The sequence below is a fragment of the Microcaecilia unicolor genome, chromosome 1 (genome assembly GCF_901765095.1).
Source record: "Microcaecilia unicolor chromosome 1, aMicUni1.1, whole genome shotgun sequence".
In the NCBI taxonomy this organism is placed as follows: domain Eukaryota; kingdom Metazoa; phylum Chordata; class Amphibia; order Gymnophiona; family Siphonopidae; genus Microcaecilia; species Microcaecilia unicolor.
The window spans coordinates 550037538-550064162 of NC_044031.1; the positions used below are offsets into that span (position 1 = coordinate 550037538).

The window sequence follows — 26625 nt, forward strand, 5'->3', positions numbered from 1 at the left end:
TATACAAGTATGTGACAGTTTTCTGGTCATTTACGTGCAAACTTGGCACCTGAATGTTGGTGCTCACTTTATAGAATGACCCCCTTCAAGGAAATGTAGGAGCCAGGATGATGTGTGAATAAGTGTGATTCTATAATAGCAGTTCTGCATGGATTTGCTGTTATAGAAAACTAGCATAGGTCCGCAATTTTGTGCCAAACTTTAGGCATGAGCACTTATGCCATGTTAAAAGCTGGTGTAAAAAAAAAATATATATATATAAAGGATTAAGATGGTTATTTTTTTTTCTATGCTTAAAGAAACTCTTTATTAATCGCGATATTGTTTCTTTTCTATTCAAGAGTTTTCTTGAAATATGTACTGAAAATTGCTTAAAATAAAAAGAAAAAAATGCTGCTGTAAATGTGTGTACCTAACGTCTGGCAGGCATGTAACTCCTAGTATCCTTTAATCTGTGCGCTTAACTCCTAGGCACGTCCTTGACCCACCTATGCCCCTTCCATGTCTACACCCTCCAAGAAGTTGTACGCAAAGGTATCAGCCTGCTTATCCAACATTGCTGCCTGGATGTCCAACCGCCACCTGAAACTGAACATGTCCAAGACCGAGCTCATCGTCTTTCCACCAAAACCCACTTCTCCTCTTCCTCCACTTTCTATCTCCGTTGATAACACCCTCATCCTCCCCGTCTCATCTGCCCGCAACCTCGGAGTCATCTTTGACTCCTCCCTCTCCTTCTCTGCGCATATCCAGCAGATAGCCAAGACCTGTCGCTTCTTCCTCTTTAACATCAGCAAAATTCGCCCTTTCCTCTCTGAACACACCACCCGAACTCTTGTCCACGCTCTCATTACCTCTTGCCTTGACTACTGCAACTTACTCCTCACTGGCCTCCCACTTAGCCACCTATCCCCCCTTCAATCTGTTCAGAACTCTGCTGCACGTCTCATATTCCGCCAGAACCGATATACTCATATCACCCCTCTCCTCAGGTCACTTCACTGGCTTCCAATCAGATACCGCATTCAGTTCAAGCTTTTCCTTCTTACCTACAAATGCACTCAGTCTGCTGCCCCTCACTACCTCTCTACCCTCATCTCCCCTTACGTTCCCGCCCGTAACCTCCGTTCACAGGACAAATCCCTCCTCTCATTATCCTTCTCCACCACCGCCAACTCCAGGCTCCGCTCATTCTGCCTCGCCTCACCCTATGCTTGGAACAACCTTCCCGAGCCCTTACGCCAAGCCCCCTCCCTGCCCATCTTCAATTCTTTGCTTAAAGCCCACCTCTTCAATGCTGCGTTCAGCACCTAACTCTTACCTTTCAGGAAATCCAGACTGCCCCAATTTGACTGTTCCAGTCTGCAGACCCAACTATCAGACTGACTGTTCACGTGTCCTTTAGATTGTAAGCTCTTTGAGCAGGGACTGTCCTTCTATGTTAAATTGTACAGCGCTGCGTAACCCTAGTAGCACTTTAGAAATGTTAAGTAGTAGTAGTAGTAGTAGTACACAATTAAATCGGTGCATGCAAATTCTAGAATAGCACCAAAGGGTTGTTATGCACAAAAATGATAATTCTTAAATTGTGCAAATGCAATTGCCCTTATTGTATAACTTGTGTATGCAAATATGAATACTAGGAATAAATTTAGGCATGCAAATTTATAGAATCGGGGGGGAGGGGGTGGAGGTTGTGTTCTCTTAAATTCCCGAACCCTCCCTAGATCCGATTCCCCCTGATCCCTCTCCATAGTAGAAGTCCCACCACAACTCCAAACCCTTTCTCCCGGACCTCTCCATAACCCCTCTTCACTCTTGGAACTTACGCAAGTGTGGGGGCAGGGAATTCCTAGTGTCTAGTGGGACAGAGCTGGAGCGGTTCTCTTTCCACCTCTGCCCTGTCTGCTCCAGCTCTGAAAATGGCAGCACCGCTAGTGGAGCGTCCACTATGAAGAGGGATTTGGGGATTTGGATCTGGGTGAGGGGTTCATGGGGGATTTGGACTGGCGCATTCCCTTATGTGGGTCCTTGCTGACATTTTAAAAAATGCTGACCGCAACTGGGTGAATACTGACCAGTTAATTGTGGCATTTAAACAGCACAATTTTAAAATGTTAAGCAAAACCATTTTTTAACGTAAAGCAAATGCTGAAATCAAGTAAAGAATCTTGTTTGTCATTTCAGAAAGTAAGATAAAATGGTTTCTTCAAAAAGGCCTTTTCCTTTCAACTTGACTAACTGGTAAGGGATGCATTAAATTAAAAGAATGAACTTTCTTATCATTTTTACTTTTTCACCTTGAAAGATAACTGTGCTCTTTATTCTTCTCACCTTGATTAGTCTTTCTGCTTCATTCATCCTCTTTTGCATCTGCTTAAACTGCTTAGTTTTCTTTCTCTCCAAAAAAGGCAAGAGCTTATCATCTGAAAGGTTGCCTTTAAATGCACAAAATGCAGGCCACAATTTGAACAGAGTATTAAAGACTGTCATCTAAATAAAAAAGGAAAAACAATGTATTTAACTACTAAATGTCAAGGAAAGGATATTATATTCCTGTATTTGTTTATCTTAAAAGCACTCCGACCGATATTCAAAGCAATTTAACCAGGCAGGAGAGGCTCCAGTCTGGATAATTCACTTGTGTCTGCCTAAGTGGTGATATTCAGTGATACTGTCCAGTTAGGTGATGCTGAATATCACCACTAACCACTAACTGTCCAATTGGTGCTGGAGCAGTCCATGAGCAAAATTTGGGGAGGAGGAGGACCTGGGAAGGGCTGGAACTTAACAGTTAGTGGTGATATTCATTATGATAACTGCTTAAGTGGCTCAAGTTAGGACAGCAAAATGCTGTCCTAACATTAGCTGCAAAGCTAACCGAGCACCAGCCTGAACATTGGCAGATGCCTGGTTAACTTCTAGGTAGCGGCATCTGGCCATCTGGTTCCTACCCTCCCCCCTGGTCCTGATCCCCCTCCCTCCCCCCTGAAGTGACTCATCCAGGACAAGCCCTCCCAGCCCCTGGTCCTCAATCCTTCCCCCCAAGAACTCAAGCCTCTTTCATTCCGGCCATTTGGTGGATGGACCTGCAACAGACAGGAGAAAGTGAGCATCACTCCTGCCCATCTGACCCCCTAGACCAGTGATGGCGAACTTTTCAGAAACCGAGTGCCCAAACAGCAACCCAAAATCTAATTATTTATCGTAAAGTGCCAACAGGGCAAAAAAGCATGCAGGCTCGGCTCAGTGCTTAGTTCAGTTTTCCCTTCTCTCTCTCTCTCAGCTCTGGTCCCGCCCTCATTTCCTGTTTCCGCAAGGGCGGGACCAGAGCTGAGAGAGAAGGGAAAACTGAACTAAGCACCGAGCCGAGCCTGCATGCTGCTGCCCTAACCCCGACGAGATAAAATAGATGACTTTTAAAATTCAGAGGGAGGGGGCCTGGAACTCGAAGGGAGGAGGGAACGAACTTCCGGTGGGTCTCTCCTCCGCTCCGACACAACTTTGAACTGCTAGGGTGATCGCGCCAGCAGTTCATAGTGGCAGTACAACTCTGGCTGAGGCGACAGCGTGCGTGCCAACAGAGAGGGCTCTGCGTGCCCTCTTTGGCACGCGTGCCATAGGTTCGCCATCACTGCCCTAGACCACCAGGGATTTTCTATGTAAGCCTACAGGGGTTTGGGTGGGGGTAGGGGGTTCAGGCCAAGGGGAAAGGGACTGGAGGGGCAGGGGCACCTGAAAATATTTATGCGGGTCCCTGCCTATATTCAACCGGGGTCCACATACGTAAGTATTGCCATACTGGGACAGATCAAAGGTCCATCAAGCCCAGCATCTGTTTTCAACAGTGGCCAATCCATGTCACAAGTACCTGGCAAGATCCCAAACCAGTACAAAACATTTTATGCTGCTTATTCTAGAAATAAGCAGTGGATTTTTCTCCAAGTCTATTTTAATAATGGTCTATGGACTTTTCCTTTAGGAAGCCAGCCAAACCTTTTTAAAACCCCGCTAAGCTAACCGCTTTCACTACATTCTGTGGCAACGAATTCCAGAGATTGATTACATGTTGAGTGAAGAAATATTTTCTCCAATTCATTTTAAATTTACTGCTTTCTAGCTTCATTGCGTGCCCCCTAGTCATAGTACAAGTGTCCTAGCTGATATAACTAACTTGCAGATACGGCCCAGCAGTAAATATTTGGGGCTAATTCTACTTGCAGTGGTCAGTGTTTAAAAAGACTGCTGACCACCACAGGCTGAATCAATCGGATTGTATTTACCATTCACCTCCCCTTCCAGGGATATCCCGTAGCATGAGTGGAATAGTACTTCTGGAAATTAACTCCAAGCCTGATGTTCAAAGGCAATTTTCCTAAAGTTATCCAGATAGCAGACTGAATGTGGTCACTATCCATATAAATGAATATTGCCACTATCTTTATAGAGCAGGTGGTTGCCACCCTGCACATATATTCAGTGCTGCCTATTATCCGGATATCTATATAATGGCAAGCTACTTAATATTCTGATACACAGCCAGTGCTTTTTTTGTAGAAAAAAAGGTGCCGGTACTCATTGTGGGTGGAGTCACCACATATGACTCCACCCCTATTATAGGCACACCCACACTTGCCATTCCCCTTATACCAGCCATAGCGCATATAAACAGACATCATTGAAACTATTATACTAGTATAGGAGAAAAAAAATAACGTGATTTTATTTCATTATAAATAATTTCTGTAAGCTGTTACAGCTCCAGTATACCCAGTGCAAAATAAGACAGCAGATGTAAATTCTCAAATTGGACATATTCCAGACACTAAAATGAAAATAAAATGATTTTTTCTACCTTTGTTGTCTGGTGACTTTGTTTTTCTGATCATGCTGGCTCAGTATCTGATTCTGTTGCTATCTGTCCTCCTAACTCAGTTTCCAGGGCTTCCTTTCCATTTATTTCTTTACTTTCCTCCTTTCTTCTTCATTTCTTGCCCTACAGTAAAAGCTGGGTCTTCCGCAGACTTGACTGTCCAGTGGATCCACCTTCTGCCTATTTTCTACATCCATGTGCAGTTTTTCTCCTCTATTCCTTTTCCCTCATCTCATCTCCTTCCTCACTCTTCCCTCCCTCCACCCATGTCCAGCATTTCTTCTCTCTCCCTTCCCTCCCCTGCCATCCACCCATGTCCAGCAACCCCCCTGTCCCCCCTGCCATCCACCCATGTCCAGCAACCCCCCTCATCCCCACCTGCCATCCACCATGCCCAGCAACCCCCCCGTCCCCCCTGCCATCCACCCATGTCCAGCGACCCTCCTGTCCCCCCTGCCCTCCCCTGCCATCCACCCATGTCCAGCAACCTCCCCTGCCATCCACCCTTGTCCAGCAACCCCCCCGTCCCCCTGCCATCCACCCATGTCCAGCGACCCTCCTGTCCCCCCTGCCCTCCCCTGCCATCCACCTATGTCCAGCAACCTCCCCTGCCATCCACTCATGTCCAGCAACCCCCCGTCCCCCCTGCCATCCACCCATGTCCAGTGACCCTCCTGTCCCCCCTGCCCTCCACCCATGTCCAGCAACCCCCCGTCCCCCCTGCCATCCACCCATGTCCAGCAACCTCCCCTGCCATCCACTCATGTCCAGCAACCCCCCGTCCCCCCTGCCATCCACCCATGTCCAGTGACCCTCCTGTCCCCCCTGCCCTCCACCCATGTCCAGCAACCCCCCGTCCCCCCTGCCATCCACCCATGTCCAGCGATTCTCTCTTCCCCCTGCCATCCACCCATGTTCCTGTCCCCCTGCCCTCCCCTGCCATCCACTCATGTCCAGCAACCCCCCTGTCCCCCCTGCCATCCACCCATGTTCAGCAACCCCAGTCCCCCCTGACATCCACACATGTCCAGCGATTCTCTCTTCCCCCTGCCATCCACCCATGTTCAGCGACCCTCCTGTCCCCCCTGCCATCCACCCATGTCCAGCGACCCTCCTGTCCCCCCTGCCCTCCACCCATGTCCAGCAACCCCCTGTCCTCCCCTGCCATCCACCCATGTCCAGCAACTCTCCTGTCCCCCCTGCCCTCCCCTGCCATCCACCTATGTCCAGCAACCCCCCCCGTCCCCCCTGTCATCCACCTATGTCCAACAACCTCCCGTCCCCCCTGCCATCCACCCATGTCCAGCGATTCTCTCTTCCCCCTGCCATCCACCCATGTTCAGCGACCCCCCCTGTTCCCCCTGCCCTCCACCAATATCCAGCGACTATCCTCGTTTCCCTGCTCCCCCTCCCTCCAGCCACCCATAACCATCTGAGCCCCCCTCCCCGACCCAGTCCCCACCTGCCTACCAGCTCCGTGCCGACGACCCTCTTCTCCTGCCACCCGGCACTGTGATGATCCAGCCTTTAAAAAAATCTACGAAGCGGCGGAGCGGTGCCTCGCGTCTGCCTGTAAAAGAAGAAAAATTGCCTCATCGGCCGGCTTTCCCTCGCTGTGTTCCGTCCTTGCGGAAATAGGAAGTTACGTCAGAGGGCAGGACACAGTGAGGGAAGGCCGGCCGACGAGGCGATTTTTTTCTTCTTTTACAGGCAGACGCGAGGCACCGCTCCGCCGCTTCGTAAATTTTTTTAAAGGCTGGGTCATCACGGTGCCAGGAGAAGAGGGTCATCGGCACGAAGCTGGTAGGCAGGTGGAGGGGACCTACAAAAAAGGTGCCGGTACGCCGTACCGGCGAGTACTGGCACAAAAAAAGCACTGCTTCTTCTTAACTTAGGCTCTTGTATTCTCTCTTCTACACTCCACAGGGTTAGTTAGCATTCACTCTCTTATTATTATTAATTTGATTTTGCTCATACCATTTTCAGCTCTGAGGTTCAAGGAATCTTCTTCTACCTCACTGAAGCTTGACTTGCTGGCCATTACAGAATTCTGGGAGTCCTCTACACTCAAGTTCCTGCTGTCTCTCTCTCTCTCTTTCTCAGAAACCTCTGTATCGGGGCCTCCCTCTCTCTCACTGACTCAGGGCACTTAATGCCCTCCTGGCCTGAATCCCACCCCTCTGACAGCCTCACTCTCAACAGACCAGCACCATCTGCTGTAAGGTGGCTGAACTGAACTGACCTTTGTCCTCAGTGAGGAGTGTTTCTAGGGATGCCTGCCACTGTCACTCAATCCCTCACACTGACCTTAAAAAAGCCATATAAAGAGGTGCACAACCTCCCACCCCCCGTATGTTTCTATTTTAGCCATTGCTATATGCTCTTTAAAAAAACCCAAAAGCTATACAAATTGGAAAAAAAACTATTCAATAAAATACACGACCAAATCCTATATAATAATTTGCACCATGAACGTTCCATGAAGTTGCCTGGGCCCGTGCCTCCATTCTGATTGGCTGTGCCTGGGACTGAAGCCTCGGATGATGTCATCCAGAGAGCCCAAGCAACAGCAGTGTGGGCCCAGGCAGCTTCATGGAACGTTCATGGAAAATAAAAGCTAAGAAAAAGAAAGGACAAAAACCAACCCCCCCCAGAAAAGCAGATTAAAACAGCTTTGCTTGCTTGACCTCCCGCCGGCCAACTGAAAAGCAGCGCTGCCTCCAAACCATCACGAGCACACGCACAATAAGCAGGTTCCAGCATGCGCGCACAAGCGGAGCTCACCGGGCTGCTGCAGGATGCCAGCAGTGCAGCAAACACTGAGCAGGAGGGCGCAGAGGAAGACTCCCTGGCTCACGAGCCGCTCTCTCCTGTGCCGCCTCGAGCCCTTCACGCGCCAATGGCCGTCGCCGCTGCTACTGCCCCGCGCTTCCATATCACAGGGTGCAGCCCAGGGTCCCCGGCTCGGCGCCCACACGTCTCCCTCTAGGCAGCGCGATACCGGCTGCAGCCTGGGCCCCTGAGAGGCATTGCGGGGCTGCAAGCGCGGTGCACTACTCTCTTGACTGCAGGACTCGACGTAAGACGCACACCTCTCCCTCCCGTTGAGTTCCAACTGCGGTGCCGGACGGAGCACAATCTGTCAGTGCCTCCCGCCACTTTCCGAGTTGGATGAGTACTGCGCAAACACCCCGCTACCCCCACTCAGCTGTCTCAAGGGCTCTTCTGTCCTCCAATCCCCTGGCTTAGTGGTGCACGCTGAATTAATCTAAAGAAGTGCAGGAATTATCCCTACTGTATTTAGCACTATTCGAGGAGGAGGGGATCAGGCTTATGTTCTCTGTGTGAGATTTTACGGCTTTTCTGTGCTATTTGTTTTGATGGGGCGGGCTGCAGGTTGACTCGCACTGCTGGGCAGGTGGGCTGGTGTTGGTGTGCGCGGTGGTGAGGGGGGGGAGAGCGACCCTGAAACTCGGACGAAGGAGGGGGGAGACCCTGAAACTCTGACGGAGACCCTGAAAGTCAGAGGGAGGGAGGGGATGACCATGGAACTCGAACAGAGGGAGGGAGGGGGGGGGGGACGACCCTGGAACTGGGAGGGAGGGGGGAAGACGACCCTGGAACTGGGAGGGGGGACCCTGGAACTGGGAGGGAGGGAGAGAGAGGGGGGGGCCCTGGGACACACTCTCATTCTCACACACACACTCTCTCTTTCACAGACACACTCACACCCAGTCTCACTCTCTCTCTCTCACACACACACACACTCACACATTCACTCTCCCTCACACAGTGACTATCACACACACTCTCTCAAACAAACACACTCCGAGGAAAACCTTGCTAGCGCCCGTTTCATTTGTGTCTGAAACGGGCCTTTTTTACTAGTAAATAAGAAATCACAACATTGATCAAACAATTTAAAAACATACCATCCTAAACATCCCCAAATAGCAGTTATCTCTCAACTACACAGACAACCTGAACAATATCAAATTCTCTCTACTAGTTAGTTTAAAGTGTCCAGCAAGATCAGAGCAATTTATTGGTATATTTACATACGTAACAAATGGTATATAGAAAATTATATAAACATCAAAACACCACTATCTCTATTTTTACCTGAGCCTCACGAAATATATATGGTCCTAGTTCTTGTCTGTGCTCTATAATCCTCTCTGCTTGTTCAACTGGAATATCAATTTGCAGTGTTGGAGGGACAGTGGAATTAATAAAGCAGTTGATAATAGTTGAAATCTTATTCTGGATGACAGCTTCATCACAATGGGAGTGACACAAATCCTAGACAGGCAAAAAAACAAAAACAAAACAAAAAACAGTATGCACTCATAAGAACATAAGAGTTGCCTTACTGGGTCAGACTAATGGTCCATCTAGCCCAGTATCCTGTTTCCAAACAGTGGCCAAGCCAGGTCACAAGTTCCTGGCAGAAACCCAAATCGTGGCAACACTCCATACTACAAATCCCAGGGCAAGCAGTTGCTTCCCATGTCTGTCTCAATAGCAGACTATGGACTTTTCCTCCAGGAATTTGTCCAAACCTTTTTTAAACCCAGATACGCTAACCACTTTTATCACCTCCTCCGGGAAAGAGTTCCATAGCTTAACTCAGAGTGCTGTACTGCATATAACCATTCAAAAGAGGCAACACTTCTTAGCTCTCTTAAGAAATTCATAGTTTTAAAGAAATAAAACAAATATTAATAATTACATTTTCAGTAGTATGCCTATCTGTACAGTTAGTACACATTTAAAGGGGCACAAAACAACCCGATTTTCAAATTTGTGTTATGTGGTTAAGAGGCCTGTCTACTAATCTGCGGTAACCTTTGAACTTACCGCATGGATAACGCTAAAATTACTGTGTGGTAAGTGTAAAGGCTGTGTGGTAAATGCAGGGGAAGTGGCAACCATCTGCCCTGCATTTACCACAAAGGGCAGATGGTTACCAAAGAGCACCATGTCATATGTACTGCATGTGCCCCTAAGCTATCATGTACTGCATGTAATGTGGTGCAGGCCAGTACCATAAATAAATAAATAAATCAGAAACACCCAGCCACGGCAACATTCCCAGCCCCCTCACTCAGTACCCCCTCCTGATCTCCCTACAATTGGCCTCCCACCCCAACCTCACGCTCCAAAACAATGTGCTCTCTCCCAAGCCAGAACCCCTGACCCTCCAACTCATACTCAGCCCCCCCCCCATTTAAACACTCTGACACTCCCCTTACAAATTTGAGACCCTCCAAGTCCACAGCAACGGTCCCCTAACCACCTAGTCCCATCCCGCCCCTTGGTACTCTGAAACCCCACCCCCCCCGCTTCAGAAACCTGGTCCCCTTTCCCTCCCCTGCCCCACACATCCTACCTGGTGGTCCGCAGCAGGGGCGTAGCCGGACACCCAACTTTGGGTCGGCCTGGACTCAAGATGGGTGGGCAGAAGAACCCCTCCCTGTCCCACAGCTGATTTGGTCTCTCCTTGTCTCACCTGCATGCCATCTGCTATTTACAAGGTATGCAGGAGGGACAGTTGTTGGGAGTTTTCAGCTGGTGGGGCTTGGGAATCCCTGCCAGCCACACCATAGGTGTGCTGCTACTGGGTGGGCCTGAGCCCAAAGTGGGTGGGCCTGGCCCACCCAGGCCCACCCTTGGCTACGCCACTGGTCCGCAGGGTTATTAAGTCATCCAGAGCAGCAATGGATCCTCTCCACTGCCTCCCTGGTTGGCAACTCCTTCAAAATGGCATCTGAACTCCTAGCAGATGTCTTGCAGTACTACCTCAGTACTTTAAGACAGCCGCTAGGTGGGCACAGGAGAACGGGTTGGGGTGGGAGGAGGGTAGAGAAGGAGGGGGCAGGTTGCTGTGGCAGGGGTCAGGGTTTCTTATAGGGTTAAAAGCCCCTGCCACTATTACTGGTTTATTACACAGCTTGACTAAATGCAGATCTGTTCTGCTGAATACTAATGTGCAATGCTGATACTCCAATAAAGCTGTAGATTTTGAGACAATCCTAGATCTCTGACCACTCCATGCTGGTGCATTATGGGACTTGCAGCACTGATTTCAATGGGCAGAATGAGGCACTACAAATCCCACACTGCTTTGCGATGTAAGTTCAAAAAAAGGACTATTCCAAAATCTCCAGCCTGGAACTGGGTAACTAGGCATCTACTACTACTTACTACTTATCATTTCTATAGCGCTACGTATGCAGCGCTGTACACTTGAACATGAACAGACAGTCCCTGCTCGACAGAGCTTACAATTTAATTCTGAAGAGAACTGCTTATGCCATGGCTGCCTACTCACTCTGGATCATGACTACTTTCATCAGACATTCTTTGATCCCGATCAGGTATTCACTTCGTGTTCACTCTTAGTGGGTTCCCTGTATGCAAGCTTTCAGTTTCCTTTTGGGGTTCTGCTTGTTTCTGGTTCTTACCTTGGGTTCTGGGATTGGGCAGTGAAGACCTGGTGGCCACCAGCACCTGAAGGGAAGGTGGTTGCTGCAGACAGAAGACTCTGCCCTTTCTTCCCCTTGATTTATTTATTGCATTTGTATCCCACATTTTCCCACCTATTTGCAGGCTCAATGTGGCTTACAGAGTTTTGTTATGACATAAGTCATTCCAGGTTATCAGATACAATTTTATCAGAAACAATTGGTAATGTACAAGGTTTAAGTAAGGGAAGAGAGAAAGAGGATGTTATGCAGGATAGTATAGAAGGTGGACTATAATACTGGCTGGGTTGGTGAGGTAGTTTTGTAAGGCTATGGGTTATCTTTGTAGGCCTTGTTGAAGAGATATGTCTTCAGAGATTTGCGAAAGTTAGTTATTTCATCAATAGTTTTTAGGGTTGTAGGTAGTGCATTCCACAACTGCGTGCTCATGTAAGACAAGGTGGTGGTGTGAATCAGCTTATATTTCAGTCCTTTACAGCTGGGATAGTGCAGATTGCGAAATTTGCGGGCTGATCTTATGGCGTTTCTGGGAGGCAGGTCTACAAGGTTTAGCATGTAGATTGGGGTGTCTGCGTGAATGATTTTGTGTACAATCGTGCAGATCTTGAACACAATGCGTTACTTGAGCGGGAACCAGTGAAGTTTCTCTCTTAGGGGTTTTGCACTTTCATATTTCGTTTTTCCAAATATGAATCTGGCTGCAGTATTCTGGGCTGTTTGGAGTTTTTTTGATAGTCTGTTCTTTGCAGCCAGCGTATAGTGTGTTGCAGTAGTCCAGATGACTTATTACCATTGACTGTACTAGGGTACGGAAGATGTATCTCAGGAAGAAAGGTTTTACTCTTTTGAGTTTTCACATGGAGTGGAACATCTTTTTCGTCGTATTCTTCACGTGGGCATCGAGTGTGAGGTTTCGATCAATGGTAACTCCAAGAATTTTCAGATTTTGTGAGACGGGTAGAGAACAGTATGGTGTGGTTATGGAGAGTAGTTGTTTGTGTTGTGTTGTGTTGTGTTGTGAAGTGAGTACAAGACATTGTGTTTTTTCTGCGTTGAGTTTTAGCTGGAAGGCATCCGCCCAGGAGTGCATGATTTGGAGGCTTTTTTTTTAATTACATTTGTATCCCGCACTTTCCTACTCATGGCAGGCTCAATGTGGCTTACATGGTTGATCTCATTGGTGATTTCATTTAGATCATGTTTGAACGGGATTTAAATCGATACATCATCTGCATATATGTAGGGGTTGAGGTTTTGGTTGGCTAGAAGTTTGGCTAGAGGTATCATCATTAGGTTGAAGGGAGTTGGTGAGAGGGGGGATCCTTGGGGAACTCCATATTCAGGTATCCATGGGGGTGATATGTCCGCGTTCGTTATTACTTGGTATGTTCTTGTGATCAGGAATCCTTTGAGCCATGTGAGAACTGTACCTCCTACTCCGAAGTATTCTAGTATATGTAATAGTATTCCATGATTAACCATGTCGAAGGCGCTGGACATGTCGAATTGTAGGAGGAGTATGTTGTTACCAGTTGCAATTGCTTGTTTGAGTGAGTTCATTGCAGACACTAGTACAGTTTCGGTGCTGTGATTTGACCGAAATCCTGATTGAGACTCATGCAGAATTGAGTGTTTATTTAGGTATTCAGTAAGTTGTTTCGTCACTATGCCCTCCATGAGTTTGGTTATGATCCAGGTGCCATGTCCAGTGGAGTACCTATCCATGGACTTTGCCTGCTCACTGTTCCTGGGTCTTCCCTACTGATGAGAACTGTCACAAGTACAAACAAATTGGCACCAAAACATTCCAGGCTGGCAACCTTGCCAAGAACTGGCAGAAAATTACCACTGCCCTTCTCCATCTCCCTCCTCATTCCCCACATCCCCTCAGCTACTTTCATTCCTTTATCCTTTTCAGTTCTTCTTAGTAGTGATCACTAAGATTTCTATCCCATTAAAAAATGAGCCAAATTATCTGTTAAATTTGTTAGAAAACAACTTTATTTTTATGAAGCATACTGTAATATAAATTTGCATGATTTAGCATTAACATACATACAGTGTGCAGGGATAAAGCCATGGGTGTGCCTGGGTGAACTGTGTCTACTCTGACTCCAGTTAGGCTTACCTGGTCAGCACCAATGACCCATGCCAATAACTGGAGTCAATATCAAATATCCACATTATCTAGTGCTCACCCATGTTAAACTTGGGCCCTATCAAAAAATCAGTATTGGCTACACCACTAAATGTGTAACATAATTACCACAGAATTTCAGAAACTTTACAGCAGTATTTTCTAACCCTTGCCATAGAATTTATACTTTAGCTACCACAGGAAAGTAGGCGCTGTGCCTTTAACTTACATTTATTCGATGCTTGGATAAGAAATACTGCAATGTTAACAGCAATCAATATAGTATAAAACAGATGAGGGCATCTACCATCTCTATAACATGATTAATTTTTAAACATTTTAATGAGAATAATAATTTGAACTAGATTTAGAATGTTTAATGCATTGGAGCATCAAGCGAAAGAAAACTCTTACCAATTTTTGCTTTTACCAACATTGAGGAGTCTGTAAAAACTGCATCAAACATGAGGGCAGTTAGAGAAAGAGATTTAAAAGTCCATTGTTGTTCGACAACCCCATGGCTGCTGCAGATCAGCATAGCACTGTGAAAAAATCTGAAAAAATGTTTAAAATGTTTTTTTAAGTATTTTGCTTTTTTAACTTTTTTCTGTGTGTTCCCTTGCAATGCTACGCCAGTCCACAGCAGCCCCACTATCCACTACAGATTTTTAAATCACCCATTTTTTACATACTCCTCAATGCTGATAGAGGCAAAGCCTTAGTAAGATTTTTCTTTTACTCTCCATAAGCTTTTAAACCTCATATCAAAATTGTTTCTTCTGAATGCGAACACACCTTATTTTCAGCTCTCTCTCCTCTTTATCTTTGAATATGTCCTCAACAGGTTTATATTTTATAGCATGAGTGCACATACATTTAAGGAATAAAAAAAGATTAATTAAGCTTTTTAAGCCATTTATAGAACTATCTTCCTACTGATGTTGGTTACATACAGCAGCATCAGTAGACATTTCTTAAAGAGAACTGAATAATTTAACGGGTATAATCAGTATTAAAGGGTGTGATCTAATTTCAAATCATGGCGCAGGATGAGTTGATCTAGATAAGCTGAAGAAGGCTGAACCTAAGGGTCATAACTCACTTTTTAGTCTAATCAGGCATATAACTATGTATGCAACACAGTAGTTCTTTTGTTCTGTAAAAATATGTGCCGTTTAGATGGGGAGGGGGGAGTTATCAACTTAACATGAGCTGCTGTTAAGACGTGTTATTTTACTATTAACCCCAGTTATTAGTAACTAGCTCTGATTGCATAAAATGGAACATGTGTTAAAATAACATGAGTTAGTGGTAAAATGACATGTTTTAACAATAGCCCACTTTGATAACTATACCCCTGAATTGTGTACATTACTGTGATTTAAAGCATTCTTCCCGTTCGTACAAAACTACCTACAGGGACACTCTTCTGCATAAGGACTCATGGAATGGTAACCATGAAGGAAGATAGAGTGCCAAACCTTACAGGGTCACTGAGGGCATACGAGTCCACCTGCCCATATTATACAATCATGTATTAAACCAAATTCAATTTCTCTGTGACCAAAACCACCATGTGATCAAATTGTAATCACGCGATCAACTTTTATCAAAATGTTTAATCAATGTCTCACCTCTAATATAGAGATATAAATATAGATAGAGATAGAGAGGGGCATTTTGGAAAGAACTTCCAAGTCAGAAGAGAGACATCCAGCTTATAATGTCCAAAATAGATGCCCATCTCATATGTATTTTTCAACAGGAGATATTGAGGAATTCCTGTTAAAAAATATGTGAGATGGACATCCATGTGCTAAGGATATCCAGCATGAACAGCCATTTTACAAACTGAAAAGTCCAACATACGAACAGCAAAAAAGCATAGACAAGGCTGTCTGACTGGAAGCATTCTTAAAGGAATGGCCACAGAGACATCCCTGCAAAGCAGAGGGCAGCCTACTGGTTAGTGCAATTGACTTTAAACCAAGGGACCCAGGTTCAAATCTCACTTTAACTCTTTTATTTTGCAATTGTGAGCCCTCCAGGAACAGAAAAATACCTACTATAACTGAATGTACACCACTTCAACAGCCTTCAGCTTTTGGGTGGCTTATATATTTAGGGACAGTAAATATTTTTCTGTTTCTGAACAGAAAGAGTACACACCCTGGAAGGAAGGGGGGAGAGAAGGAAGGCAGATGCTGGATTGAAGGGGGGAGAGAAGGTAAGCAGATGCTGGATGGAAGGGGGAAAGAAGGAGAGCATGAGCAGGTGTGCCACTGTCGGTGACTGAAGCATGCCACTGATTTGCTAGTGTGCAGGGGGAGAGGGGGAGACTTGAGAGGAAATGTGGTGGGAACCACTGGCCTAGCCAATATTCAATATGCTACTCTAGGGGTCAAGGTCCTCCAAAAGACCTCCAACATAGCCTGAAAGTGTCGACCAGTGGCATGCTCAAAGTTTCGAATTTGGATATGGTCCATACACATTTGTATAATCATTAAGGTTCTCCAATGCTGCAGATAAGGACCATTTGTATCCAACCAATATGTAAGAATAGTTCTCAGTGCACACAAAGCTGCCTTGTGTGAGAAATTAAGAAATCCGGTAGTATACATGGATCCTTGTAGCGAGGCTCCAAATAATAATAAGGGAGTTCTTGGGAGCACACAGCTCTAAAGTTGGTGTATATACTGCAAAAGATGAGTCCAGAATTTCTTTACCACCAGGCATGGCCAGAACATGTGTCCTAGCGTCAGGGCCGGTCTTAGCAAGTGCGGGACCCTGTGCAGACCAATTTGGTGGGGCCCCATCCTAGCCCCGCCCCCGCTCCACCCTATTGATTATTAAATTTTTAGAACATTTTTTATTTATGAAATTTCAAATAAAGACAAATGAAGCTAAATTTGTACAGAAAAACTGATTGAAATAATAAGCACAATGCTATCATAAACCCCCCCCCCCTCCCCAGAAATTATTCAGTTCAAGTCCACTACAATTAGTAGTTCCAATTCTCATAACCCCGGAGGGTCAGAGGTGCGGACACACAATCTCTCCACTGCAAAACACTATACACAAACTTGTGCAAAAACACACTCATAACCTTACCAAACCATAACAGCACTAATTCCAAGGACAGGACGAGCTACAACCTTATGCGTGGAAAGGCAGAATTGTAATTACACCAGGCTCTAAAACACCATTACACTACCTCGTGAAAAAAAAAAAAAAAAAAAAAGGGCTGCAAATACTACACGCTAGCAGGATACTGCACCTTGATCACACATGAAAAACACATGACACACCAGATATGAAGGCAAAATTCTGAACTGGAAAGTTACCTCAAGAAGTCAGACTCAGCATGCAGCAATACTAGAAAAATTGAAACTTACATGCAAAATATCACAGATGCACATTTCCAAAAGCTGACATATTTCAATTAATAAATTCTGAATAAAATACTTTCTTCTACCTTTGTTGTCTGATCATTTAGTTTTTCTATTCGCTTTGGTCCCAGTGTCTTCTGTTTTATGCAGTGTCTTCTTTCCATTTGATATTTTTCCTCTCACCATGTCCACCATCCTCCTGTGTCCTGTCTACCATCTGTGTAGCCCTGTCCCTATCCTTTCTCCAGTTTCAGCATCTGCCTTCAAAGTGTTCCGATCCAGCCCTTAAATTCAGCAATTTCCCCTCCATCCATGTGCATCTACTTTCCTCCCATCCCCTACATCCATGTCCAGCATTTCTCCTCTCTCCCTTCCCCTCCATCCATGTGCATCTCCTTCCTTTGTCTTTCCTTCCCTCCATTCCATATCCAGCAATTCTCCTCTCTCCCCTGCCCTCCACTCCTCTCCCTGGGCCCTGCCCTCCCATCCATGTCCAGCAATTTTCCTCTCTCCCTGGGCCCTGCCCTCCCATCCATGTCCATCGATGCTCCTCTCTCCCCTTCCCTCCTCCATCTATCCAAATCCAGCATTTCCTCCCTCCCCTCCATGTCCAGCAATTAATCCTCTCTCCCTGGGCCCTGCCCTTCCATCCATGTCCATCGATGCTCCTCTCCCCTCCTCCATCTATCCAAATCCAGCAATTTTCCTCCCTCCCCTCCATGTCCAGCAATTAATCCTCTCTCCCTGGGCCCTGCCCTCCCATCCATGTCCATTGATCAATGCTCTCCTCTCTCTCCATCCATCCCGCTCCCATGTCCACCTGCCCACCCTCTTCTCTTCAAATCTTCAAGTATTTAAATTTACCTCCATTGCAGGCAGCTTGGCGTCAGTGAAAACGCTGTCTGACATCCCACAAGCCTTCCCTTCCCTTCGCTCGTTCGTTCCCTCAGTGCCCCGCCTTCTTCTGATGTCATTTCCTTGGGGGCGGGACACTGAGAGGGAACGAACGAGCGAAGGGAAGGCTAGTAGGACGTCAGACAGCGTTTTCACTGACGCTGCCAAGCTGCCTGCAACGGAGGTAAATTTAAATACCGCCTGAGCGCCGGGAATCGGGAGCGAAGGAGGCTGACTGAGGCGCGCTGCGCGGGGCCCCCTTAAGCGCGAGGCCCTATGCGGCTGCCTCGGCCTAAGACCGGCCCTGCCTAGCGTCACATCCCCAGCTTGACACTTGGGACACAGTCTGTTTTAAGCAATATGTGCGTGATAAGCCCTATGAGGAGATATATATATAAACGGAGTGCAAATCTGTAGAGAGTTTCCTGATGTGAGACATTGTTTGCATATTTCCCAATTCCCAATATAAAAGCCTGCAATTGCTGCAACGTAAGTGACTCTTGTAAATCTAAGGTCCATTTTGCAGCTATATGAGCATAGTCCAACTCTTCTGCTGTATCTTGCAAGAATTTATGATGAAAAGTTAAAGGGACTTTCAATTGCGCACCCAATGAGAGTGCCTCAACCAGTGTCTCTTGCACGTCCTCTGTAAGATAAGTCCAATTAAGAAAGCGCACATAATGCCTTAGCTGGAGATAAGCAAAATAGTCTCTTGATGGTATAGAATACTCTCTTTGAAGCTCCAAAAAAGACTTCATCGCTCCCTCCTCTGTAAGGACTTGTGGCAAATATCGTATTCCGCACTGCGTCCAGGACATAAACACATTCTGGCCCTTGCCTGGAGGAAAGGCAGGATTATCTTTTATGGAGAGAAAAGGAGTAGCTGCCGCTGAAAATCTGTGTCTATGGCACAACCAATGCCACATTTGTCTGCTGACCTTTAATACAGGATAATCTCTCAATATCCCAGGAGGCAGGAAGTTATTAGTGTGAATCACAGTGCTAAAATGAATATTAGGCAGAACCTGGGTTTCGAGGGTAGTGACAGAAAACATGGAGATATTACAAAACCATGCCACTAGCCACATTCAGGTACCAGAGACTAAGTAATCCCATACCCCCCCCCCCAGGGATTTCGGCATCTGTAACACCCCAATCGGCAAACAAGGCCTCTTGCCTTGCCACACATATTTTTGTACAGCCCAATTCAGTATACCTTCATCTTTTTTGTAAGATATACAGGTAACATCTGAAATATATACAGCCATTTGGGTGCAATTAACATACTGAAAAGATGTATTCTTCCCCAAAGTGATAAAGGAAGATCTCCCCAAGTTTGCAATTTCCCCAATGTGTCCTCTATTTTAGGACGTATGTTCAATGCATACAAAGACATTAAATAGCTGGGCTGGGTGGCTTGCTGGCTGGAAGGGTTCACATCAGGCTCTGCAACTTAGATTACTTAATCACATTTTCTGCTTACTTACAACCCAAACTTTCACTGACTTCTGCTCAGCCTGTGCTGAGGCACCATTCCTCGATTTTACTTTGAACCTTTTCCATTTATTTTAGCTGGAGAAAGGAAATTTTATCTTCCTTTCACATTATAAATAACTCTCCTCAAGCCCTGTGATCAGAGCTGGATCTATATTGCATCTATCCCTTCTCTGGGACAACAAAGAAAAGCCTTCAGCAACCTGCATCAATTGGACCATCCAAGGATATCAGAACCAGAAACTCTAAAGCTCATACCTGCAATCCTTGAGTTAAAAATTTGTATTTTAACTATAAAACTACTTCTATAATTCTGAATCTGTTAGACTCCTTAAAACTAATGGAAATCTCTGCATTGTCTCCAAAGTAAGTCACATAGAAGTGCTAAGTGCAGCCATTTGTTTCTCTGTTGCTGGAAGCCTTTGATTTCACAGGCCTGGTCTGAATTTACAACTTTAAAAGGTCTGATCTTTTAGATTATTTAAGACTTAACCCTGCATTGCCAGCTAGTAAGATTGCTGATCTACAGGGTGGACTGCAGTGCCACCCAGTGAAACTTTGCCTAACTAGTTTCTGACACAAAAATGTGTATTGTTCCCAAAGACCATGACAGCATCCCAGTGGTATGTTGGAGAGGAAACCATAATCTCCACCAACCAAAAAGAAGGCAAAAGTGCAAGAGGTCAAATACCTACATAACAGTACTTAAAAGATCACCTCATTGCCACACCAAAACTACCCCAGCACCCCCTGACCACCCTTGGGAACTATAGGACTGGTGAATGCCAGATCAGCTGCAAAGAAATCCTCGGTGATCTATGATGCCATAAATAAACAGCATCTTGAATCCTAGGAATAAGTGAAACCTGGCTAGATGAAAGTAGGGGTTTACCACTGGCTGAACTATGCCCAACAGGTTTCAACATCCAACATCAACCAAGACCAGGAAAACGGGGTGGGGGTGGGGGGGGGGGGGTAGCAGTCTTGATTCAGGATACAATCAAACTACGCAGAATATCCATCCCCCAGCTACATGAATCACAATCTCTTTTAATCCAACTCGAAAAGGAGAAACTAATCTGGCTGCCGAGCACCTCTAACAACACAATAGGAAGAACAGCAAGAACTCCTAGACCTGATTACTCAAGTGACCCTGAATTACCCTAGGCTGGTGATCATGGGAGACTTCAATCTACACATCAAAGCCCCAGATACCACCACAGCTGCCTTTGTGGACACGATGACAGCACTAGGATTTACACAGGTGATCAATTCTCCAACCCACAAAAAAGGGTCACATACTAAACCTGATATTCTACAAAGGGGTGGATATCCCAGAATTCTGGGATAACAGTATTGAAATTACACCCCTATCATGGTCAGACCATTTTCTAATTAAAATTTCCCTAAGTGACCACCTGAAACAAACAGCACCTCCCAGAGTTTGGAAGGAGATCAGAGACAAAAAAAGGCTGACCGCTGAGAATTTCCTAGAGGCCTTGGACTATCCACATGTGGATCAAAAAGACAATTATAGTTTCAGAACAAGTTGACATCTGGAATACAAACTTAGCCAAGGCCTTAGAGAAAACAGCGCCACTAAAAAGGTCTTATGCCCCACTCACAAACGCTCACCTTGGTTTTCTCCAGAATTTCGGATCCTTAAACGCGAAGGATGGAAACTGGAAAGGAGATGGCGTAAATCTTGCCTGGATGAAGACAGGCTAAACTGTAGGAAGCACATGGCAAAGCCTTAAAAACAGTATTTCTCTCAATGCGTCTCCCAGGCTTCTAATTCAACCAAGCAGTAGTTCAGTATAGTAAACAGCCTACTGCAACCCCCACAAAAGATTCAGCATGCCCAGTCTAAATTGAACTGCAATGATTTTGCTGCATACTTTGCTAACAAAATTAAAAGTTTCCACCAGGGTTTACAGGCAATCCCACCCAGTCCAACCAGTCAACTAGGGGTGCACAAACTCGCCCCCTCCTGACAGAGACAGATGGGACACTTTTAACCTAATAACAGAGGAAAGCCTTGACAATATCCTAAGAGACCTTCGACCATCTACCTGCTCCCTTGACCCCTGCCCATCAAAGATAGTACAGCAGGCAAGTAGGGGCCTTATAGAAGGCACCACAAAAATTGTGAACACTTCTCTTTCTAATGGGCAGCTACCAACAGCATTAAAAAGGGCAGTGTTTCGCCCTTTGCTAAAGAAAAACAACCTTGACCAGGACAAACTTGAAAGTTACAGGCCAGTATCCAACATCCCGTTTCTAAGGAAACTCATAGAACAGTCTGTGTTCAACTTAATGATTGGCTAGAAGAGAGAAACTGGCTAGATCCATGTCAATCTGGATTCATACCTAGTTATGGAACAGAAATGGTCCTCGTATCCCTACTAGATCTTCACAGAAACCGAGACAAGGGATTTGCCTTGATGTTAGTACTGCTAGATTTCTCAGCAGCTTTTGACACTGTGGATCATGATATCATGCTAGCACGACTGACAGAAATAGGTATCAATGGAACAGTACTTGCCTGGTTCAGATCCTATCTATCAGACAGGCAACACTCCATAATGTTTGGCAACAACTCATCACCACCATGGACACTGACCTGCGGGGTACCATAAGGCTCGATACTGTCACCTATTCTGCTTAATATCTACCTCAACCCACTAGCTGAGCTGATCCGGTCAGTGGACACTCAGTTCTACATCTATGCGGATGATGTGCAGCTACTCATACCCATTGAACCCGATTTACCTACAGACTTGAATAAACTGATTACCTGTCTAACATAAATTCAAGAATGGGCTAAACACAACAAACTTTGCCTGAACCCAAGTAAAAACGAGCTTCTCTGGGTCCCTAACACAAGTGGCTACATACCTGACATCAAAATCCCTTTTGGGAAGTAAGAACTCCCTCTCAAATCACAAGCATTATGCTTCTGCTGGATAGGCAGGGGAATGTTTGGGACTCACTCCTGATTGGCTTGTCGGGCTGAACCAGCAGACGTCAGAAGCCTGATCCATTTAAGCCTGCCTTTCCCCTGCAATCATTGCTTTGGCGTTGATTGCTCTGATTACTTTTCTGAAGCCAGCCTGCGCTTGGGTGCTTGTGTTTACGTTGGAGTTTAGCCTTTCTCCTTGTGCTTGCTTATTCTGTGTGTGTGTGTGTGCTGGGTATTCCCAGCATGATCCTGATTGCCTCACTCCCCACACCTGGTTTGCTTTCTCCTGTTCTAATGTAGTGCTGTCTGGGGTAAGCTTGTGCCTTGAGTCATTTCAGTTTGTTTGTTTATCTTTCTCTCCCTCGGTGTTCCCTTTGTTGTGCTGAGCTTCTGCTCTGCTCTGCTCCCTGTGGTTCTGCCTCCCCCTGTCCTTGTATTTTGCTCGTTTGTTTGTTTTAGTTTTCTTTGTTTGCTGTAGCTGCCTCCTGTGTACAGGAAGTAGTGTTCCTTTTCTGGTCTGTGTGTGTCAAGGCAGCTTCCTCTGTTTGCTTACTCTCCCTTTTATCTTTGTCTGCTGAGTAGCTCTGCCCTGTTTTTCCCTTTAGCAGTTCCCTTTTTTCCCCCTTGGGGGTTGTGGGGTCAGCTTTGTGTATTCCTTAGGTAGTTCTCCCTTTCCATGCTATATAGTCAGCCTAGTGCATTCCCTTGTGGGGGCTCCCTGTATCATTGTATGCTGTAGGTACAGCCTAGCTCCCTTGTGTGCTGAATGGTTCAGCCTGGTGTGTATTCCTTAGGTAGCTCTCCCTTTCTCTTTGTATGTGTATAATCAGCCTAGTGTGTTCCCTTGTGGGGGCTCCCTGTATTGTTGTATGCTGTAGGTACAGCCTAGTTCCCTTGTTTGCTGAATGGTTCAGCCTAGAGTGTATTCCTATAGTAGGTTTCCTTTTACTTGAGTGCTGTGTTGTATAAGCCTATAGTGTTTCTTTCTGGGGCTTCCTGTATTCTTGTTCGCCTGTGGCACAGCCATGTATACCTTTACAGGCTTCTGCCTCTCACCCTTTCCTTTGTGGCTCTACCCTGCACTGTGTGCGCTGCTTGTGGCCCAGTGCTGTGTGGAACCCTTGTTGTTCTTTCTCACTTCCCAGAGTGTGACTCGGTTCCCGATTGGCCGTGAGGCCCGCATGAGTGAGTTCCCGATCGGCCATGAGGCCCGCCTGAATGCTCTATCTCCCACTTTCTGGTGCTGCCTGTTGGCGGTTGTGAGTGTGCGGGGCTTGGTGGCTGGGGTGGTGCGTAGGGCCTGTTCGGTCTACCCTAGGCCTTGGCCACGGCCTGGGCTCAAGGGCTCACGTCTGGAATAACAACAAGTCAGGAACCTTGGAATACAGTTAGACTCAACACTTACTCTGACTTCCCAAATCCAAGCAACCTTCAAGAGCTGCTTCTACTATTTGCGACAGCAAAGTTGCCTCTCTCCTTACATCGAGAAGGGAAATCTTATCCCAGTTGTGCATGCCATGATAACATCAAGACTGGACTACTGCAATGCACTATACAATGGTCTGACTTCAAAGGGCCTGCACCAGCTCCAGTTGATTCAGATTGCAGCAGCAAGACTCATAGAAGGTTGCAAGCGACATGACCACATCACACCATTTTTATAAAAACTTCATTGGTTACCAGTACAATACAGGACTAAATTTAAAATTCTATGTCTGATCTTCAAGGCCCTCAAAGGAAATGGCCTGAAGAATAGGATGATCCTTCACACACCGCCAAGGACACTAAGGTTCTTCAAGGACTATCACTAACCACACCCTCTCCAAAAGACATTGCACGATGTGATACCTGTAAGCGAGCCTTCTCCGGAGTAGCCCCCACACTCTGGAATTCACTGCCTGAAAGGCTCCGCTTAACACAAGACTATCTCTATTTCAGGAAGCAGGTGAAAGCTTGGCTCTTCAACCAGGCCTTTAATGGAAGAAGTAACTAACTTGTTAGTCTCACTCACACACACAAGGAGTGACACGGGCTGCATATACTGCAGCAGGACATGTTCATCCACTCCTACCCTAACTGAGATAATATTTAACTATCTTTCTGACCTCATGTGCAACTTACTAACTTTCTTTAAATCAATCACCTTACTTTCTAACTCTTCTTACTCTCTTACCTATCTATATGTTCCATCTTTGCTTTACCCTTCACTATCAATTATAATGTTCTGTTACATATTGTGTTGACACTGTAAGTAGTATACTATCCTGCTTATTTTCGAAAGAGAAAAACGCCTATATTTTGACCCAAATCGGGAGATGGGCGTTTTTCTCGCAAAGGCGCCCAAATCGTATAATCGAAAGCCGATTTTGGGCGTTTCCAACTGCACTCTGTCGCGGAAACGAATAAAGTTGATGGGGCGTGTTGGAGGCGTGGCGAAGGCGGGACTGGGGCGTAGTTATCAGCCAAGGAGAGATGGGCGTCTTTAGCTGATAATCGGAAAAAAAGGCGTTTTTGTCGTGATTTTGGGTCACTTTTTTTGGACCCTTTTTTTTCACGAACAAGTCCCAAAAAAGTGCCCCAACTGCCCAGATGACCACTGGAGGGAATAGGGGATGACCTCCCCGGACTCCCCCAGTGGTCAGTAAACCCCACCCACCAAAAAAACCCCCACTTTAAAAACTTTTTTTCCAGCCTCTATGCCAGCCTCAAATGCCGTACCCACCTCCATGACAGCAGAATGTGTTCTATCCTGTGACAGTCTTTCCCTGGGTCAGATGTGGCTCTCGGGTGCACTACAGGGTCACATCAGCATTGCATTGTGGTGGGTGTAGGGTATTGGGCTCTGTGATTTCATTAGATTGTGTTACAGTCTCACGATGTTGGTAGTTGGTAGGCTCTTCTCCCATGGTGCTTTTCCCCCTGCCTACTGGGTCAGAGTGTGACCAGTTTTGTTTCCGGTAGTCCATGAGGTAGTGGCCATTTTTGTAAGCCAGTTTTAGATCCCTTCCATGTGTTAGCCACGTTAGAGAACTTAGTTCTTACCTTGAATGTGGCTGAAAGAGGGCATTGTACAGCATTCTGCCAGCTCTGACCTACTGCTAATCTCAGTACCAGGGAGACTCGTTGCCAGTGGGGCACAACCTCTGATCTGCAGTTAACTGTGAGTAAATGTGCTTATTCCAACAAAGGACGTTTTCGGAGAGATTAATCTTCAGGTGTAAACTGGTGTGCCAAAGTTATACAGCAGCAACAAGTCCTAGAGGCCTGCGTGTATGCAGGTCCCTGGAGCACTTTTAGTGGGTACCGCAGTGCACTTCAGTCAGGTGGACCCAGGCCCATCCCCCCCTACCTGTAACACTTGTGCTGGTAAATGGGAGGCCTCCAAAACCCACTGTACCCACATGTAGGTGCCCCCTTCACCCCTAAGAGCTATGGTAGTGTTGTATATTTGTGGGTAGTAGGTTTTGGGGGAGGGGGGTTGGGAGCTCAGCACCCGTGGAAGGGAGCTATGCATGTGGGAGCTTTTTCTGAAGTCCACCGCACTGACCTAGGGTGCCCAGTTGGTGTCCTGGCATATCAGGGGGGCCAGTATACTACGAATCCTGGCCCCTCCCATGACCAAATGGCTCGGATTAGGATGTTTTTGAGCTGGGCGTTTTTAGTTTCCATTATCGCTAAAAAAAACAAACGCCCAGCTCAAAAACGTCCATTTTTTCGAAAATACGCTTCGGCCCTCCCCTTCACGGACCCATTCTCGGAAATAAACGCCCATGGAGATAGGCGTTTCCGTTCGATTATGCCCCTCCACGCCATACTTTATATTGTTATTTGAATATTTTTACTGCTGTAATTGCCTATTGCTCATGTTTGATCTATTCTTACTGTACACCGCCTTGAGTGAATTCCTTCAAAAAGGCGGTAAATAAATCCTAATAAATAAATAAAATAAATAAATGGTAGCTAGTATCTTAGACAGAATCTTAATGTCAATGTTAATTAACGATATTGGGCGGTAAGAATCTGCCCTGGTTTAGGGATGAGTGTGATTAAAGCTGTGTTTTCATAACTAGGAAAGGCGCCTGTGGACACTACCTCAGTAAAGTAATTTAATAAGGGTTTCAAGCGAGAGAGCTGTAGCATTTGATAAAATTCTCCAGAAAACTCATCTTTTCCAGGGGCAGTACATGTCTTTAAAGACTTCATGACTGACTGCAGTTCCTTGCCTGAAATAGGTCAGTTTAGGCCCTGTACTGCATCAGGATACAAAACATGAAGTTGGGCCTTATCTAAAAATGTTTGTGAAGATGAATTATGTGACACCGGTTCTGCATATAAAGCACGGAAGTGGGCAGTTAAGATCTCTGCAATTCTATCAATATGAAAAGTAT

At 46.0% G+C, this 26625-nt stretch overlaps 1 protein-coding gene across 1 annotated transcript in view; it reads right to left on the reverse strand.

The window, feature by feature from the left end:
• Nucleotides 1–2409: 2409 nt before the first annotated feature.
• RGS22 (regulator of G protein signaling 22) overlaps nt 2410–26625 on the reverse strand; it is a 399161-nt gene continuing 374945 nt past the window's right edge. Inside the window, exons 23-24 of the mRNA XM_030217260.1 lie at nt 8996–9175; nt 2410–2493 (exon numbers count right to left, since the gene is read on the reverse strand). Of these exons, the coding sequence (XP_030073120.1) occupies nt 9040–9175 (136 nt within the window). The 3' untranslated portion in view covers nt 2410–2493; nt 8996–9039. The remainder of the gene's footprint in view (nt 2494–8995; nt 9176–26625) is intronic.